We start from the raw sequence: 18,032 nt of genomic DNA, 5'->3' as shown, positions 1-18,032 counted from the left end.
AAAGTTATTTAGAAATAGAAATAGAGTAGAAAATTGAAAACAATGGGGAAAGACAGGGAGAGAGTTCATTAGCAGTTATAATTGTGAAAATTTTTGTATCACCAATTAAGTCATTTATTCAATAGCCGAAGGTTTAGTTTGCTCCTTCCCTTTTATTTCCTTAGAGATGAAAAAAACTAAAACAAGCTGTCCATGTGTGTGTGTGCATGTGCGTGTGTGTGTGTCTGGCAATTGCTGTTTGCATAGTCAAATCAAAATATGGGAGTAAGTGGAACGAAAGACCTTGGGCCTAAAACACAGGGAGATCTTACCCCCAAAGTACTTTGGCATAAGACTAACTTAGTGTTCCAAGGATTCTCGGTTGTCCAAACCCCTAGTCATTCTCGGTTGTCATCTCTTCAGCCTCGCAGTTTTTGCTGTCAGGTTTCTGTAGTGATAGATACTGGTTCCTGTACACATCCCGTGTTGAAGACCTGGTGCTGTGTAGTGTCTTCTGGTTCCGTCTCACCATCAGTTAGCATTTAAATTAAAGATTAAAATTCATGAAATATCAACATACGCTAGCCATTAACTATTTGTTAATTATTCTTTATGCACCCTTTGTTTATCCGTTCATATTGTCACTCCCTTTTGGAACACATTAGTGTGTTTTATGTTGTTCCACAGGCCTCTTGGGTTTGTTCTTCTCTCTTCCTTTCTGCACCTTTCAGTTGCTTACTCTGGATAATGGCATTGACCCTATCTTCAACTTTTCTGAGTCTTTGTTCACTTTGCTCTATACTGCTACATTGCTCTATACTGCTAGTGAACGTGTGTTGCATATTCAGCTCCAGAGTGGCCATTCCGCTTGTGGTCTCTTTTTTGTATTTTCAGTTTTTATTTTGTTGTTTGTTTATCCTGTGTGGTTTTGTGTTTCTTCTGCTCTTTGAGAATACTTTCCTTGAGCTCGTTAAGCATATGCTGGCATACCAGAATAAAAATCTGCTAGAAGTTTCTCTACAGATTCCACAAAAGACAATTACTGTGGATTTCTTTTATACATTGGATGTGTTTTTATTCTTTATTTCCACACTCAATGATTTAAAACGTTTATTGAGGGTCTTAAGAGGTAGTACATTGGGTAGAGAATTTACCTTGCAAGGGCCAGTCATATTTCCATCCCTGGCACCACAAGTGGTCCTGCAGGCCCTGAAAGGAGTGATCCCAGAGCCCAGACACAGGAGTTATCCCTGAGCACTGCTGTCTTTGGCTCCCAAACTCAAACTATTTGGAGATTTTGTGGTTTGTCATTCTATTCGTAGTGGTTTTGCACACACATAATTCCAACACCAATACAGTGATGAAAAGTGAAAACTTTGTATAAACTGTTAATACTGAAAATCATATTCAATTTTTTGGGGATCTCCTGTTTGCTGTGAGATGAAGACCCATTAATTAGTTGGTGGCATCCCAAATCCACTTTACAATCTGTATCCTTTGTCATGTATGATCGTTGTTCATCTCACTTGCATTGAACTCGTGTTTGGTCAAAGATTCCTTGAAATACATGAGGAGAAAGACAGAAAACTAAAAACCAGAATAATAGGAAGATCAACAAAACCATGGGAAGAACTGGAAGAGGAGGCGGCACTGGAGGAAGAAGAGGATGAGGAGATGGAAAGGAAGGAGTGGGTAAGGAGGAGCAGGAGTAGAAGGAAGACGAGGGTAAAATCCAAATGAGGATAACTATATGTGGTATATAGAATAACTAGATGAGGACATGCAGAGCCGGTGGTCTTGAACCTCACTGGGTGTGACCCAGAGCAAAACAAATGAAAATATACAGTAAAGAGGGGATACCTCCATCCCCCTCGTTCCAAGAATACAGGAGGTAAATGAAATGAATAGAGTGGAGGGGAGAGCGTGAAGAGACAGATGAATAGCAAAAGGAGTCAAAGGGTTTCAAGTTCATCAGAGGTGTAATGAAGTGATAGAGGTTAATATGAAAACCACAAAATCATCAAACTTTAAAGCATGGGACCTAACTTTAACAACCAAATTGAAAACCATGTCTATCAACAAAGAAGCTTGGGGAGGGAGGAATCCTGGGAACATGGTAGGAAGAAAGTTGACATTGGAGGTCGGAATGGTGTGAAAATATTATATGACTTTGGAAGTCATTATGCTTTAATAGAATACAAAACAGAAGACATAAGAGGAAGAGGAAGATGAAAAATAGAGGGAGATGGAAGAAGACAAGAAGGAGGCAAGAACAGAGGAGTGAGAGGAAGAAAACGCGGACGATTTTTGACTTTGCATATTAACTTGCTCTGACTCTCCCTCAGTGATCATCGAGGCCATTTAAGAAAACACATACCGACCTCCACTTCCTGCTTGGTGTGAATATATAGATCAGGCTAGAGTCGAAAACTTTGGGTGGTCTCAGGAAGTTCCTGAGCATTTGATCTGTTTTGGACATGCATTCATATTTGTAAATTCCCCAGTAAACACAGGAACTTTGTGATTCACACATTCCCCACCCACACCTCCACCACCATCACCACCACCCCACCACCCATCCACCCATCCACCCCCATCTTTTCCTCCCGGTTATCAGCACTGCCTCAAGCTCCTCAACCAGAAAATGTTGCTTCAGGTGGCTGTGGATCATGCACCTTAAAATGTTGTCTAGAAGTAGATAACTGCACTTCGGCACCGAGTTGCTTGTGAGTAAGGTGCAAGGTTCCTTCAGGTAGACCCGAGACAGACGAGAAAGAACAGCAGTTCTTTAAAACTAAGTTTTCTGTGCTCCCTTCAGTATCAGGGGTCTAGAGTCCCTCGAGAGAATGTGAACTGTAGTTCTCAAGGCATGATGTGAGCCAGGAGGAGTGTGGTCCAAACACAAGCAAAACACCAGAGAGGTATCATGCCTCCTTTGGCGTTGCTTTTCCTTGTTTTAGCATTGGCCTAGTGCAGAACATTTTGACTCCTTTCAAGAAATCTGTAAAGTGAGTCTTGCCATTTTTGCTTGATTGATTTCTACTCAGTGAGGAACTGGCCCGTGAAGGAATCTGCTTCATTCACTTTCGCAGAAGTCAGTCACAAAAAGTGACAACAGACTTTTTTTTCACTCAGGTGGAAAAATCAATTCAAAGAAGAAAAGACAGTCACATATCAAAGTTTGACTATACATATGCAGAAAAACTGGAGTCATAACCAGACATCACGAGGCATATAAAACTTAATTCACAACAGACTACATAGCTGTGTGTAAACACTGTACACGTGAAGACTATACACAAGAAGGAAGCCTAAGGGAAAATCCTCATGGCCTGAGGTCAGGTAAAGTATTTTTTGAAATAACTCTGAACGGCTGATGCAGAGGAAGGGAAACATTGGTCCAAATGCATCTCATCAGTTATAAAATTATTCTCTCAGATGTTCCACAACATTAGCCACTAGAAAAGCACAAATTAAAGCCACAAGGGGCTACCACGAAATCCCTAGTAAAATGTTTTAAAAAAGATTCTGCTAATTTCACACGCTGACAACTTTGCAGTAAAACTCAAAATGCACTCTGGGAGCGATAGCTCAGCAGTAGGGCATTTGGCTTGCACGTGGCTGATCCAGGATGGACCTCAGTTCGATGCCCAGCATCCCATATGGTCCTCCCAGCCAGGAGCGATTACTGCGCACATAGCCAAGAGTAACCCCTGAGCATCACCAGGTGTCCCCCACCCAAAAAAAAAAAACATACGAGAATATTGGGGCCTGAGAGATAGCATGGAATTAGGGCATTAGCCTGGCATGCAGAAGCACAGTGGTTGGAATCCCGGCATCCCATATGGTCCCGAGCCTGCCAGGAGAGATTTCTGAGCATAGAGCATAGAGCCAGGAGTAACCCCCAAGCTGAGCGCTGCCGGGTGTGAACCCCCCACCAAAAAAAAATAGCAAAAAACCAAAAGAAGGGATTGCAGAAGTTATGTTGACTCCGTGAAAGAGCTTGCTAGTGTGTTGAAAGTGTCACTGGAACACGGGTTCAGCCGCAGAAAGGCAGGTAGGTGTCTCACGCCTGTCCTAGCAAGACCCTCCCAACCGGGAGCCTTAAGTGATAGAAGAAGTTGTGCGAACAGGAAGAGGTTAGGGTCAATGCTCATCAATCGCCACTCCGAGGTGTGCCCAGCTCCCAAACTCCAGTGTCCCACATAGTGCGCTGGGCCTTTAAGAGAAGGCCCAAGTGCAGAGTGCTGAGGTTGGAGGGAAATGGTGTCTGGCCAATGAGAGAGAGGCACTAGCATGGGCAGCAGTGGCTGATGACTTCACAGATGTGCGCAGAATTCCCCCCCACCCCCAGGCGTTACCTGCAGCAACCGATTGCCTGTGGCGTCCATCTGGGGCCCAGAGTTTGCTGAAAACTTGCCTCTGCCTCCAGCAAGGAATAGGCCCATTTGTTTCTCCCCACAGTCAGGGCTACCTAAACTCGGAACATGAGTGCCCCGGAAGATGAGGACAAAGATGAGGTGACATTGCGTGGAGGGAATGAGGGCCTCGAAGGTGAGGAGCTGGCCAGCGTTGGGGGAACAGGCTTCAAAGGCCCTTCCACACCTGGAATAGGCCTCAACCTGGGGGTTCTTCTAAGAAGCAAAGCTGAGGGAGGCGTCCAGGGCCTCTGGGGCTCCGAGTGGGAGCCCAAAGACCTGGCAGTGGGAGAAGCAGTGCTTTATGGCCAGAAAGGCCCTCATGGCACCTCTGCTAACCGTCGCCATGACCCGTGGGATGATTGGGATGATGATGGCCCTGACCCAGTGGCTTTAGTGCCCCCGACTACCCAGGAGTCCGGGGCAGCCAGGATGCCCCAGGTGCTCTACACAGAGCTACAGGATGTCGAGAGAAGCCTGTCTCCAATGAGCTGCTGGGATGAGGATTCCACCCCTTGGCGGGGGCTCAACTCAGTGACTAGGGCTCCATTTCCCCGGGGCCATGGAGAAGCATGGCCGCACTTGGCCAACCCTCCCTTGCTCCTAGGGTGCAAGGGTGGCCGAGGTGCGAGAATGACCGGGAGAGGCTCCAGGGGTGGGTGGAGTCCTCCTAGGGACAAGCAGGGCCCTTTTTGCGGTCAGCCTGGCCAAGCAGCCTTCTGAGCCCGAGTCACCAGGTGATATTGGGGAGCTACAGAGGGTGAGAGATGGGAAGGCAGCCTCCAGGGTAGGGGCCTCAAGAGGAAGGGGCCCAACCATTACCCATGGCCCCGTGAGTTCCAGCATTGCAGGCAGACAGTCTAAATTACCCTGGCGTGAAAATGTGCTTTCCATGCGAGGATCCACACCACCCTCCCTTCCCCGAAGGGGCACTACATCTTTAGAGAGGTGGGCTGTAGCAGGTCAGGACAAATCTGCCAGCAAGACTTTGCCTAATGTGGTGCTCGGCAAGAGCCAGGACAAGTCCAGCTACTCTGGAGTGTCTCTAACAAGCAGCCCTCCTCAGAGCACTACAAAGATGGTAACCCAAGATAAGAAATACCCTAGGGGTCCCTCCAAATTGACTCTGGGGAGAGGTACTCCTTCCTGGGGGCAGAGAACAGTACCAGCTCCCCAGCAGCCTGCCACCTTCCCACCAATTTCTGGTGTTAAATTTTCTGGGGGGCCTGAGCGGGGTTCCTTGGTGCCACTGCCAAGCAAGCAGCCAAAGCAGACTGGTGCCAGTGGGAAGAAATATGAGACCTGGAGGCCAAGAGAGTACGAGCAGTTGGCTAGAGATGATGATCCAAATAGAGATCGGTCCCCCAAGGGCCAGGTGAGTAGATCAGCTTTTCCCTTTCTCTACTCCCTTTCCTCACTCCTTCTCTGGATCTTGATCCCACTGTCCTATCTGGGTCATTGAGCGCCCTAGCACTTGGGTGCCCACAATCTCTAAGATGCCAGATGGTGCTTGTTTGCTTGTTGTGGGACAAAGGTGAAGCCAGCATCCAGTATGCCAGACCGTTTTCTGCTACCTGGCAGGGTTTTTTTTTCCTTCTCTTGCCTCCTTCCCAGGGAGGGAGTGCTGGAAACTAATTTAGTTTGGGGCAGTTCTGCAAAGACTGGTCCACAGAACTTCTGATTTTTTAGGTCCCTTTACTTCCCAGAACCTATCATATTTTGACCTGGATATATTTTTTTAATCATGGACTTCTTAGTTTGTGTGTGTGAATTTATCTTTGGTCCCCCTTCACTCGGCCCTGCCCCCTTGAACTGACTGATAGGCTGTCCTGGGAAGAAGGAGCCTTAGACCTGACCCTATGAATTTCCTCTACTTCCCTCAGTCAGCCTCGCCTGTAAAAGTACACCCCTATTTCAAATCTGTGAAAAATGTTTGTTTTAGATCCAAGAAACCAGGCTGAAGCTTTCTGGCCAGAGGATGCACGTTGCACAAGGTGGCAATGGCAGTTGTGACATCAAAACCGAGAAAACTCCTGGAGATATTCCGGCCTTCGTACTGAACCAAGGGCAAATTATGGCCCGAGGGCCTGCTCGTTCAGGTGAGTTTGTGGAGTGGCAGTGGAAGAAGGCAGGGAAAATGCAAAATGGAACCTGTACTTGTGGGGTTCTCAGCCTTGCCTTCCCTGGGAATTTGTTTAGAGAAACTGCAGTCCAAGAAGACAGTATCCTTTCCCTTAGGCTGTGTGGCAGAGATATTGTGTAGTAGTATCATTAACAATAGGATGTGGACTTTCAGTGGAACTTACAGGTAAAGTACTGTTAAGACATCCTGCAAACTCAGTGGCAGCAATGACCGCAGCTGTGTGTCTAAATCAGGACCACAAACATTGGGGCCCACAGTTCCACAGACCACTTTTGTCTCCATGGGACATTCTGGAGATGCTGAGCAGGGCAGAGGCCCCTCACTGCCAGAGATGTTGCCTCATGTTACACTCCCTCCTCACTCTGCTCTGAGCCTTGGAGGCTGGAGAGTGTTTCTCTTCCAGGGGACCTGGAGCAACCTGAATATTCCCCAGGACCAGAACTTCTGCACCTAGCACCTGAAAGTGACAACTGTCCACGGGTAATGCTCCCTCTGGCTCCTAGAAATGGAGGCCCCAAGCAAATGATGAGATCTGAGTCAGGGTGAAACTCTAACTCCCCCCTTCCACTTCCCACATCCCACTGTGGCAACTCCTCCAATGAAGACTCCCTTCCCCTTCTAAACAGTGGGCTTTGTGATGCAAGATCCACATGGAGTGAACTAATCTTTTCTCTCCATCATCCAGTGTACTGTGCTACAGGGGGAAGTCGAAAGCCTCAAGAAGAGAATAGGTAGGCCACACTGGCTGGGGCAGTGAAGGGTGCTGGGTCTTAGTGTCCAATATGAGCAGAGGGGGCTATGGGAAGATAGGAGATGTAGCTACCCTCAAAGAAAATAAGAACCTGGGGAGAACAGAACCCAACAGGTCTGGCCTGGCCCTGCACCCTTCTCTGAATTGAATGCTAAGTGTGATCTACAGAGAGGAAAGCCTCTCTGTTTGCTTTGCCAGTGAAAATGAGACCTGGAGGAGGCATCCTTCTCTTCCCATGTTGGAAGGTCTCTCCCCTAGATTGTGTTTAATAGCTCCCTGGTATGGCTTGTACAGTGTGTGACTTTGGGGTGCTTTTGTTTAACAAGTCTGAATGGGTCCGATGTGCCCCAGAGATTGAGAACTGCACTTCTGTTTTTGTTGCCTTTTGGAAAACATTTGCACATGATTGAGTGGATGTGATGGTTGAGTTAGGCAGGTCCAGGGTTTCCTACGTGGGGCTGGCAGGGTTTCAGATTGCAGGGCTATGTGTTTCCCCCAGGAAGACAGGGGCCCCAGGCAGTTTTTAGATACCTCTCTAAATGTGTCTGGAGTCTGGAATGCCTGTTAATGTACTTTTACTCTTTCAGCTAAAATGGAGAACCTAGCTGACAGACTGCAGGACATTTTTCGTATGTAATACACACAGCAGTCACTTGTCCCTTCTGGGATAGCCACTTGCCCTAGCTGAGGTGAGATCTGCGAGCTTGCCCTGACTTCGGGTCCTTCCCTGATTGTGCTCAGTTTATAAGGTTGAACAGACGTCTTTATGAAGAAGCATCTTTTGCCCTTGGCGCCGACGTTCTGAAGACAAGCTGGTCTACTGCTGTTCTGTCCAAATCGCCTCCATGTATTTTGACCCACCTACAACCTTGGTTTAATGACATTTTTTGAATAAAGTGCTTCACATGATCAGTTGTCTGGTGTGTGTGTGTGTGTGTGTGTTTGTGTGTGTGTGTGTTGGGACTGGGATTATCACAGCCTCTTCCAGACCAGTATCTTTTCTCTTGATCACTCTATACCTGTCTCCCAGCAGGAACCCAATCTTGCCTGGAACTGGCTTCTGTGTGGGTTCTGCCTGGCCTTGGTACATCTCCTTTCCTGGAAGGTCTCTTCCTTGTTATCACCTAACCCCTTTGTATGTGTGGTACCACCCTTCCCATTTATGGTTTTTGTTCTCTTCTATCTTGAGCCAGAAAACAGGACTCCTTTACAGGCTCCTTTTCATGTCCCTTGATTGAAATTTGTTTGATTCCCATAAAGAGTGAGTGTGATAGGTCTTGATGCTCTGCTTTGTACTTACTTCTATGGAAGTAGTCTCTTCCTCTTCTCCCTCACAGAGATTCTAGCAGACAGATATTTGTATGTCTCAGTGCCAAATTTCCCCTGTGGTTCTCCAGTCTGAACTCTTACAATTATCCCTCACTGTTATGTGGAGCTCCTTTCCTTCAGCTACCACCTAGAGTTCTCTCAGTGAATCTCTGGGTGAGATTCAGGCATAGACTTACGTTAAATTGTAATTGCATAGGTTCTGTGACATTCAGACTTCATCATAAAGGACTGGGTTTTTATAGCACATAAGGAAAACCAATCTTGATATACTAAGTTCGGTGTGTGAATGTGGTTTTCTATGTGTCTCTGTGAGTAAAATTTATCACTGAAGTGCAAATTATGTGACTGGGTGAGATAAAAGAGTTTGGGGACTAGAGTCATAAAACTCTCAAGAGGGGACCACAGAGATCAGAGTAGGTAGGGCTCATTTTTTGGTAAGGCTGTTAAATGAATTCTATCCCCCACACCCGTATGGTACTCTGAGACCTGCCAGGTATGATTTTCTGCAAGCAGAGTTGGAGTCAACCCTTAGCTCTCTTGTGCGTGTCCCCTAAACCAAGGAAAGAACACACAAGAAGACTCGATTCATGCTTCAAAGGGCTATAACACATATGCTTTGTCTTCTGAGTCTCAGGTTTGAGTACAGCAGTGATTGTCCCTTCATTGCCATCTGGAGTTGTGCCACTGAAAGTGAAAATTTTAAATGTAGGTGGTTTAAATTTACAAGAACCCTTGATGCGTGGAAAGTGCTATATCGAGAATCAGTCTACCATTTTTAAGGATTTGTTCGATTAACTCCTGAAGAGGAGGTATAGCTTGTGGGTCACTAAATTTATAACTGGAAATTGGGTCACCTCAAAATACTGGGGTTACTAGAGTTCCTCTCTGGGAAGACTAGACAGTCTAAAAGCTCCTGTGAACATCAATTGAATATGAGCCGGAAGGACAGGTACCTGAGAGTGGCTACATTACACCTCCTCTTTGAAGTAAGAGCCTCATATGGTTGGAACCCCCGATGTGTGCTAAAATGACATATATGCACCTTAAAATGTTGTCTAGAAGTAGATAAACTGCATGTACTTGTGAGTAAGGTACAAGGGTCCTTCGGATAGACGCCAGGCAGACTACAAAGAACATCAGTTCTTTAAAAATAAGTCTTCTCTGATCCCTTCGTTACCAAGGGTTTGGAGTCCCTTAAGAGAATGTGAACTGCAGTGCTCAAGACATGCACTGAGCCAGGGAGGGGTATGGTCCAAGCAGAAGCAAAACACCAGAGGGTATCCTGTCTCCTTTGGCATTGCTTTCCCTTGTTTTAGCATGGGCCTGGTGCTGAATATTTTGACTGCATTCAAGAAATCTGAGTCTCACCATCTTTGCCGATTGGTTTCTACTCAGTGGAGGAACTGGTCCTTGAACGAATCTGCTTCGTCACCTTCACAGAAGTCAGCCACCAAAAGTGACAACAGATACTTTTGACACATGTGGGAAATCAATTTAAAAAGAAAAGAGTGTCTTCAAAAATAACTTATCAAAGTTTGATTATCCACATGCAGAAAAACTGGAGCCATAACCAGACATCACATGGCAATCAAAACTTAATTCTCAACAGACTACGCAACTGTGTGCAAACACTGTACATGTGAAGATTGTACACAAGAAGGAAGCCCAAGGGGAAAATCCTCATGGCCAGAGGACAGGTAAAGAATTCTTTAAAATAACTCTGAACTGCTGATGCAGAGGCAGGAAAACATTGATCCAAATGGATCTCATCAGTTAAAAGAATGATTCTCTCAGATGTTTAACATCATTTACCATTAGAAAAGCAGAAATTAAAGCCACAAGGAGGTATCACGGAATCTCTAGTAAAATGTCTTAAAAGAGATACCAACAATTCCATGCGCTGATGACTTTGCAGTACAATGCAAATGCATTCTGGATAGAATGGATTGCAGAAGGTATATTCACTCGGCAAAAGAGCTTGCTAGTTTTTTTTGCAAGTGTCATAGGAACTCGGGTTCAGCCACAGCAAGGCAATCGCCTCACTCTTGTGCTAGCAAGAACCGCCCAACAGTTAGCCTTAAGTGATGGAAGGAGTTGTGCTAGAGAAAGATATCAGGGTCAATGCTCAAAAATCGCCATTCCGTGGCAGGAGCAGATCCCAATCTCCAAGGATCTACATAGTGCGCTGGGCCTTTCAGAGAAGGCCCGAGTGCTGAGTGCTCTGCTTGGAGGGAAATGGTGTCTGGCTAATGAGAAGGAGGCAGCAGTGCTGGCGGAGGCAGCTGGTGACGTCACAGCTGTGCACAGAACTCCCCGGGGTTATCCGACGTAAAGCAAATGGTTGCCTGAGGCACCTGGGACCACAGAGTTTGCCAAACTCGCCTGTGCCTCGAGCAAGGAGTAGGCCCGTTCCTTCTCTCCCCACAGTCAGGGCTACCTAGACCCGGAAGATGAGGACGAAGGTGAGCTGACATTGCGTGGAGGGAATGTGGGCCTCAAGGGTGAGGAGCTGGCCGGTTTTGGCGGAACAGGCCTCAGAAGCTCTTGGGCACCTGGAGTAGGCCTCAACCTGGGGCTTCTTCTGAGAAGCAGAGCTGAGGGAGGCTTCCAGAGCCCCTGTGACACCGAGTGGGAGCCCGAAGACCTGGCAGCGGGAGAAGCGGTGCTTTATGGCCAGGGAGGCCCTCATGGCACCTCTGCTAACCGTCGCCATGACCCATGGGATGATTGGGATGATGATGGCCCTAACCCAGTGGCTTTAGTGCCCCCGACTACCCAGGAGTCTAGGGCAGCCAGCATGCCCCAGGTGCTCTACCCAGAGGCACAGGATGTCGAGAGAAGCCCTTCCCCGGAGAGCTCCTGGGATGAGGAGCCCCTGGTGGGGGCTGAACTCAGTGACCTGTGCTAGGGCCCCCTTCCCCCAGGGCCATGGAGAAGCACAGCCGCCCTTGGCCAAACCTCGCTTGCTCCGAGGGTGCAAGGATCGCCCTGACGGGAGAATGATCGGGTTAAGCGCCTAGGGCGGGTGGAGTCCTCCGAGGGACACGCAAGGCCCCTTTGCAGTAGGCCTGGCCACGCTGCCTTCTGAGCTCAAGACACCGGGTGACTTTGGGGAGCTACAGATGGGGAGAGATGGGAAGACAGCCTCCAGGGCAGGGTCCTCAAGAGGAAGGGGCCCAACTATTACCCATGGCCCCGTGAGTTCCAGCATTGCAGGCAGACAGTCTAAAGTACTCTGGAGTGAGGATGGGCTTTCCATGCGAGGATCCACACCACCCTGCCTTCCCCGAAGAGGCCCCACGTCTTGGGAGAGGCGGGCTGTAGCAGGTCGGGACAACCGTGCCAGCAAGACTTTGCCTAATGTGGTGCTCGGCAAGGGCCAGGACAAGTCCAAGTACAGCTACTCTGGAGCTTCTCTAACAACCAGCCCTCCCCAGACCACTGCAAAGATGGTGACCCGAGATAAGAAAAACCCTAGGGGTCTCTCCAAATTGGCCAGGGGGAGAGCCGCTCCTTCCAGGCGGCAGAGCACCATATCAGCTCCCCAGGAGCCAGCCACCTTCCCACCAATTTCTGGTGTTAAACTTTCTGGGGGGCCCGAGCGGGGTTCCTTGGTGTCTCTGCCAAGCAAGCAGCCGAAGCAGACTGGTGCCAGTGGGAAGAAATCTCAGACCTGGAGGCCAAGAGAGTACAAGCAGGTGGCCGGAGATGATGATCCAAATAGAGATCTGTCCCCCAAGGGCCAGGTGAGTAGATCAGCTTTTCCCTTTCTCTACTCCCTTTCCTCACCCCTTCTCTGGATCTTGCTCCCACTGTCCTATCCTGGGTCATTGAGTGCCCTAGCACTTGGGTGCCCACAATCACTAAGATGCCTTTGCTTGTGGAGATACAAAGGTGAAGCCAGCCTCCTACAAGCCAGACTGTTTTCTGCTACCTGGCAGGGTTTTTTTCCCCTTCTCTTGCCTCCTCCCCAGGGAGGGAGTGCTGGAGACTGAATTAGTTTGGGGCACTTCTGCAAAGACTGGTCCACAGAACTTGTGATTTTTTTCAGATCCTTTTACTTCCCAGAACCTACCATGTTCTTACCTGGCTTTTTTAAAATTCTGGACTTCGTTGAGAGAGAGAGAGAGAGAGAGAGACAGAGAGACAGACAGAGACAGAGAGAGAGACAGAGAGAGAGACAGAGACAGAGAGAGACAAAGAGAGACAGAGAGACAGAGAGAGAGAGACAGAGAGAGACAGAGAGACAGAGAGACAGAGAGAGAGAGTGTGTGTGTGTGTGTGAATTTTTTTTGGTTTCCTTCATTCAGCCCTGCACCCTTGAAATGCTTGAAACGCTGACCTGGGATTAAGGAGCCTTAGACCTGACCCTCTGCATTTAAGCTCCTTCCCTGTCTCAGCCCTGCCTGTAAAAGTGCACCCCTATTCCAAATCTGAAAAATTCTTCTTTTAGATTCAAGCAACCAGGCTAAAGCTTTCTGGCCAGAGGATGCACGTTGCACAAGGTGGCAGTGGCAGTTTCGACATCAAAACCCCGAAAACTCCAGGAGATACTTGGGCCTTCGTACTGAACCAAGGGCAGATTATGGCCCGAGGACCTGCTCGCTCAGGTGAGTTTGTGGGGTGGCAGTGGAAGAAGGCAGGGAAAAGGCAATGTGGAATCTGTACTTGTGAGGTTCTCAGCCTTGACTTCATGGGACATTCTGGAGATGCTGAGCAGGGCAGAGGCCCCTCACTGCCAGCAGAGGGAGATATTGCCTCATGTTACAATGCCTCCTCACCCTGCTCTGAGCCTTGGAGGCTGGAGTGTGTTTCTCTTCCAGGGGACCTGGAACAACCTGAAGATTCCCCAGGACCAGAACTTCTGCAGCTAGCTCCTGAAAGTGTCAACTGTCCACGGGTAATGCTCCCTCTGGCTCCTAGAAATGGAGGCCCCATGCAAATGATGAGATCTGAGTCAGGGTGAAACTCTAACTCCCCCTTCCACTTCCCACATCCCACTGTGGCAACTCCTCCAATGAAGACTCCCTTACCCTTCTTTTTTTTTTTTTTTTTGTTTTTTGGGCCACACCCTGTGACGCTCAGGGGTTACTCCTGGCTATGCGCTCAGAAGTTGCTCCTGGCTTCTTGGGGGACCATATGGGATGCCGGGGATCGAACCGCGGTCCGTCCTAGGCTAGCGCAGGCAAGGCCCGCACCTTACCTCCAGCGCCACCGTCCGGCCCCGCCCTTACCCTTCTAAACAGTGGGCTTTGCAAGACCCACATGGAGTGAACTAATCTTTTCCCTCTCCCCCCCCTCTTCCATCATCCAGTGTACTGTGCTACAGGAGGAAGTCGAAAGCCTAAAGAAGAGAATAGGTAGGCCACACTGGCTGGGGCAGTGAAGAGTGCTGGGTCTTAGTGGAGACCCAGAGCGGAGGGGGCTCTGGGAAGGTAGCAGATGCAGCTACCCTCAAAGAAAATCAGAACCTCGGGAGAACAGAACCCAACAGGTCTGGCCTGGCCCTGCACCCTTCTCTGAATTGAATGCTAAGTGTGATCTACAGAGAGGAAAGCCTCTCTGTTTGCTTTGCCAGTGAAAATGAGACCTGGAGGAGGCATCCTTCTCTTCCCATGTTGGAAGGTGTCTCCCCTAGATTGTCTTTAATGGCTCCCTGGTATGGCTTGTACAGTGTGTGTCTTTGGGGTGCTTTTGTTTAACAAGTCTGAATGGGTCCGATGTGCCCCAGAGCTTGAGAACTGCACTTCTATTTTGTTGCCTTTGGAAAACATTTGCACATGATTGAGTGGATGTGATGGTTGAGTTAGACAGGTCCAGGGTTTGCTACATGGGGCTGTCAGGATTTCTGATTGCAGGGCTAGGGCTAGGTCTTTCCCCCAGAAAGACAGTGCCCCAGGAGGTTTTCAGATCCCTCTCTAGATGTGTCTGGAGTCTGGGATGCCTGTTAATGTCTTTTTCTATTTCAGCTGACATGAAGAACCTGGCTGGCACACTGCAGGACATTCTTAGTATGTAATACACACTGCAGTCACTGTCCCTTCACACAGTCCTGGCTGAGGTGAGATCTGGGAGCTTGCCCTGACTTTGGGTCCTTCGCTGATTGTGCTCCGTTTCTCAGGTTGAGCAGACATCTTTATAATGAAGAAGCAGCCTGTGCCCTTGGAGCTGAAGTTCTGCAGACAAGCTGATCACCTTCAGCTCTACCCAAATCCCCTCCTTGTTTGTTGACCCTCCTGTGACCTTGCTTTAATGATAGTTTGTGATAAAAGTGCTTCTCATGATCGGTTGTCTGCTCTGTGTGTGTGTGTGTGTGTGTGTGTGTGTGTGTGTGTGTGTGTGTGTTTTGGGACTGGGATTATCACAGCCTCTTCCAGACCAGTATCTTTTCTCTTGGTCACTCTATACCTGTCTCCCAGCATGAACCCAATCTTGCCTGGGACTGGCTTCTGTGTGGGTTCTGCCTGGCCTTGGTACATCTCCTTTCCTGGAAGGTCTCTTCCTTGTTATCACCTAACCCCTTCGTATGTGGGGTACCACGCTTCCCATTTATGGTCTTTGTTCTCTTCCATCTTGAGCCAGAAAACAGGACTCCTTTACAGGCTCATTTTCATGTCCCTTGATTGAAATTTGTTTGATTCCCATAGATAGTGAATGTGATAGGTCTTGATGCTCTGATTTGTACTTATTCTATGGAAGTAGTCTCTTCCTCTTCTCCTTCGCAGAGATTCGTGCAGACAGATTTTTGTATGTCCAGTATAAATCCCAATTTCCCCTTTGGTTCTCCAGTCTGAACTCTTAAAATTATCTCTCACAGTCATCAGGAGCACCTTCCTTCAGCTGCCACCTAGAGTTCTCTCAGTGAATCTCTAGGTGAGATTCAGGCACAGACTTATGTTAAATTGTAATTGCATAAATTCTATGACATTCAGACTTTATAATGAAGGACTGGGTTTTTATAGCACATAAGGAATACCTAACTTGATATACTAAGTTCGGTGTGTGAATGTTGTTTCTATGTGTCTCTGTGAATAAAATTTATCACTGAAGTGCAAATTATGTGATTGGGTGAGTTAAAGGAGTTTGGGGATTATGGTCATAAAACTCTCAAGAGGGGACCAGAGTGATCAGAGTAGGTAGGGCTCTTTTTTGTAAGCCAGTTACATGGGTTCTGTCCTTCACACACAGATGGTACTCTGACACCTGCCCGGTATGCAGAGTGGGAGTCAACCCTTAGCTCACTTGTATGTGTCCCCTAATCCAAGGAAAGAACACACAAGAAGACTTGTTTCATGCTTCAAAGGGCTATAGCACATAGCTTTGCCTCGTGAATCTCGGGTTTGAGTACAGCAGTGATTGTCCTTTCATCACCATCTGGAATTGTGCCACCCAAAGTAAAAATTTTAAATGTATGTGGCTTGGGGCCTGGACGTTGGTGCTAGAGGTAAGGTTTCTGCCTTGCAAGTGCTAGCGTAGCAGGGACCACGGTTCAATCCCTCAGCGTCCCATATGATCCTCGTAAGCCAGGTGCGATTTCTGAGTGCATAGCCCGAGTAACCCCTGAGTGTCAAACGGGTGTGGCCACAAAACCAAAATAAATAAATAAATAAATAAATAAATAAATAAATAAATAAATAAATATAGGTGGCTTAATTTGCCAAGAACCCTTGATGCGTGGAAAGTGCTATATCAAGAATCAATCTACCATTTTCAAGGGTTTGTTCGATTCTGAACTCCTCCTGAAGAGGAGCTATAGCTTGGGGAACACTAAATTCAAACTGGACATTGGATCACCTCAAACTACTGGGGTTTCTGGAGTTCCTCTCTGGGAAGAATAGACAGTCTAAAGCTCCTGTGAATTTCAATTGAATATGAGCCGGAAGCACAGGTACCTGAGAGTGGCTACATTATACCTCATCTTGGTGTATGAGTCTCATTTGGTTGGTACCCGAATGTGTGCTAAAAGGACATATATGAGATGAGAAATTATGAGTGACTGAAACTGGAAATTTGTACACTTTGACTCTTGCATTCTTATATTCTCACCCTGTTTATATATAATATGAAGTCAGATGGACAGACTATCAAAAATGGCATGGGACAAGGACCTTCCTTAGGCCCAGGTTGAAATATTCTTAATCTTTGTTAAAATACTTTATTTAAACAGTATGGTTTACAAAGTGGTTCAGAATATAGTTGATTCTGGCATTCATTCAGTGTCCCAACACCAGGCCCATCACCAAAGTAATATTCCTTCCACCATTGGCCCCAGTTTCCAACCCATCCCCAATACTGCCCCCTGGCATGCACAAAATCATGCAGGAATGTGGGGAGACTTTCCAGGTGTCAGTGTTGCTCACTGAGATACAGCAAATTTGTGACTGTGAAGAAGACAAGCATGAACCATGGTGGAGAGGGCGAGGATAGGAGGGACTTGTGCTTGAAGGCAACATGAAAGCTATGGACATGACCCTTAGTGTCTTACTCACCCAGTCTCCCATCCCTTCTCTGAGTACACTGGCTGCTTTATTATATTCCAATAAGTGTTGCTCACCACTCTGCTATAAACATGTACACACAAAAGATGGCTCACCTCAGGATCTTTCATTTCCAGGGAAAATTTGAGACAGACATTGGCGCTTAGATTACAGAAATATATATGGGCCCCAAGCCAAAGGACATGGACACATCCTCTGCTGACTCAGTATGCCCCAGGTTATCCCACTCTAGTCTGCTCTGCATTCATGGAAGCAATGGCAGCTGCCCAGAACACTGGGGTTGACCCTTTTCATCCTGCTTCTGTCTGGGCTATGTAGCTCATGCATCTCAGCACACATACACACCACCGTCAACACATCCCACCATGATTGCTCTCTATGGACATTTAGCAGAGGTTGGTGAACCCAAGAATAGTCAGAAGAACTGAGAGACCTGAGTGAGCAATTCTCGGCGTGGCTTTGGCTTTTTAGTTTGCTGTACTCTCTCATACAAACATTTTAGTGACCATTCAAGATTTTGAAGAACATCGTGAATTTTATAGGGTCTGCATTGAATATATAATACTTAATGTTGAAATCATTTTATTTCATTCTGTGCAGTATCATGGCCTGCTCCAGAATAGAGAGCACTGCCCCTGCTGACTCTTGCTCACTGAATTGCTCACTCACATTCCACCTTACCTGGAGACTGCAGAGGAGGCACCCTATTCTGAGTTCAGAGTTCAAAGTCAGCTTAAAGGGAAATATGAGAGTGCTGGCATGCTGGTTATGGGGACTTTTATTCAGGTCCCACCATTTCAGCTAAATCAAGGCCAGGTACACAGCTCATCCAATCTCCAGAGCTCAGTTTGAGCAGAGTAGCCACTGAAACTTCATTCTTCCATGGTGCATTGCAATGAACCCATCAGAACAGA

General features: G+C 47.5%; 1 protein-coding gene across 1 annotated transcript; it reads left to right on the top strand.

Moving 5' to 3' along the window:
• The first annotated feature begins 4,466 nt into the window (after positions 1 to 4,466).
• LOC125998874 (uncharacterized protein CXorf49 homolog) lies at positions 4,467 to 9,415 on the top strand. The gene is made up of 5 exons (XM_049766913.1): positions 4,467 to 5,022; positions 5,072 to 5,772; positions 6,340 to 6,496; positions 7,879 to 7,920; positions 9,255 to 9,415. Exons 1-5 carry the CDS (start codon positions 4,467 to 4,469, stop codon positions 9,413 to 9,415), a joined length of 1,617 nt encoding a protein of 538 aa, XP_049622870.1.
• The last annotated feature ends 8,617 nt before the right edge of the window (positions 9,416 to 18,032 follow it).

Source organism: Suncus etruscus, chromosome X (genome assembly GCF_024139225.1).
Source record: "Suncus etruscus isolate mSunEtr1 chromosome X, mSunEtr1.pri.cur, whole genome shotgun sequence".
Lineage (NCBI taxonomy): Eukaryota > Metazoa > Chordata > Mammalia > Eulipotyphla > Soricidae > Suncus > Suncus etruscus.
This window is presented reverse-complemented; position numbering and strand designations above follow the sequence as displayed.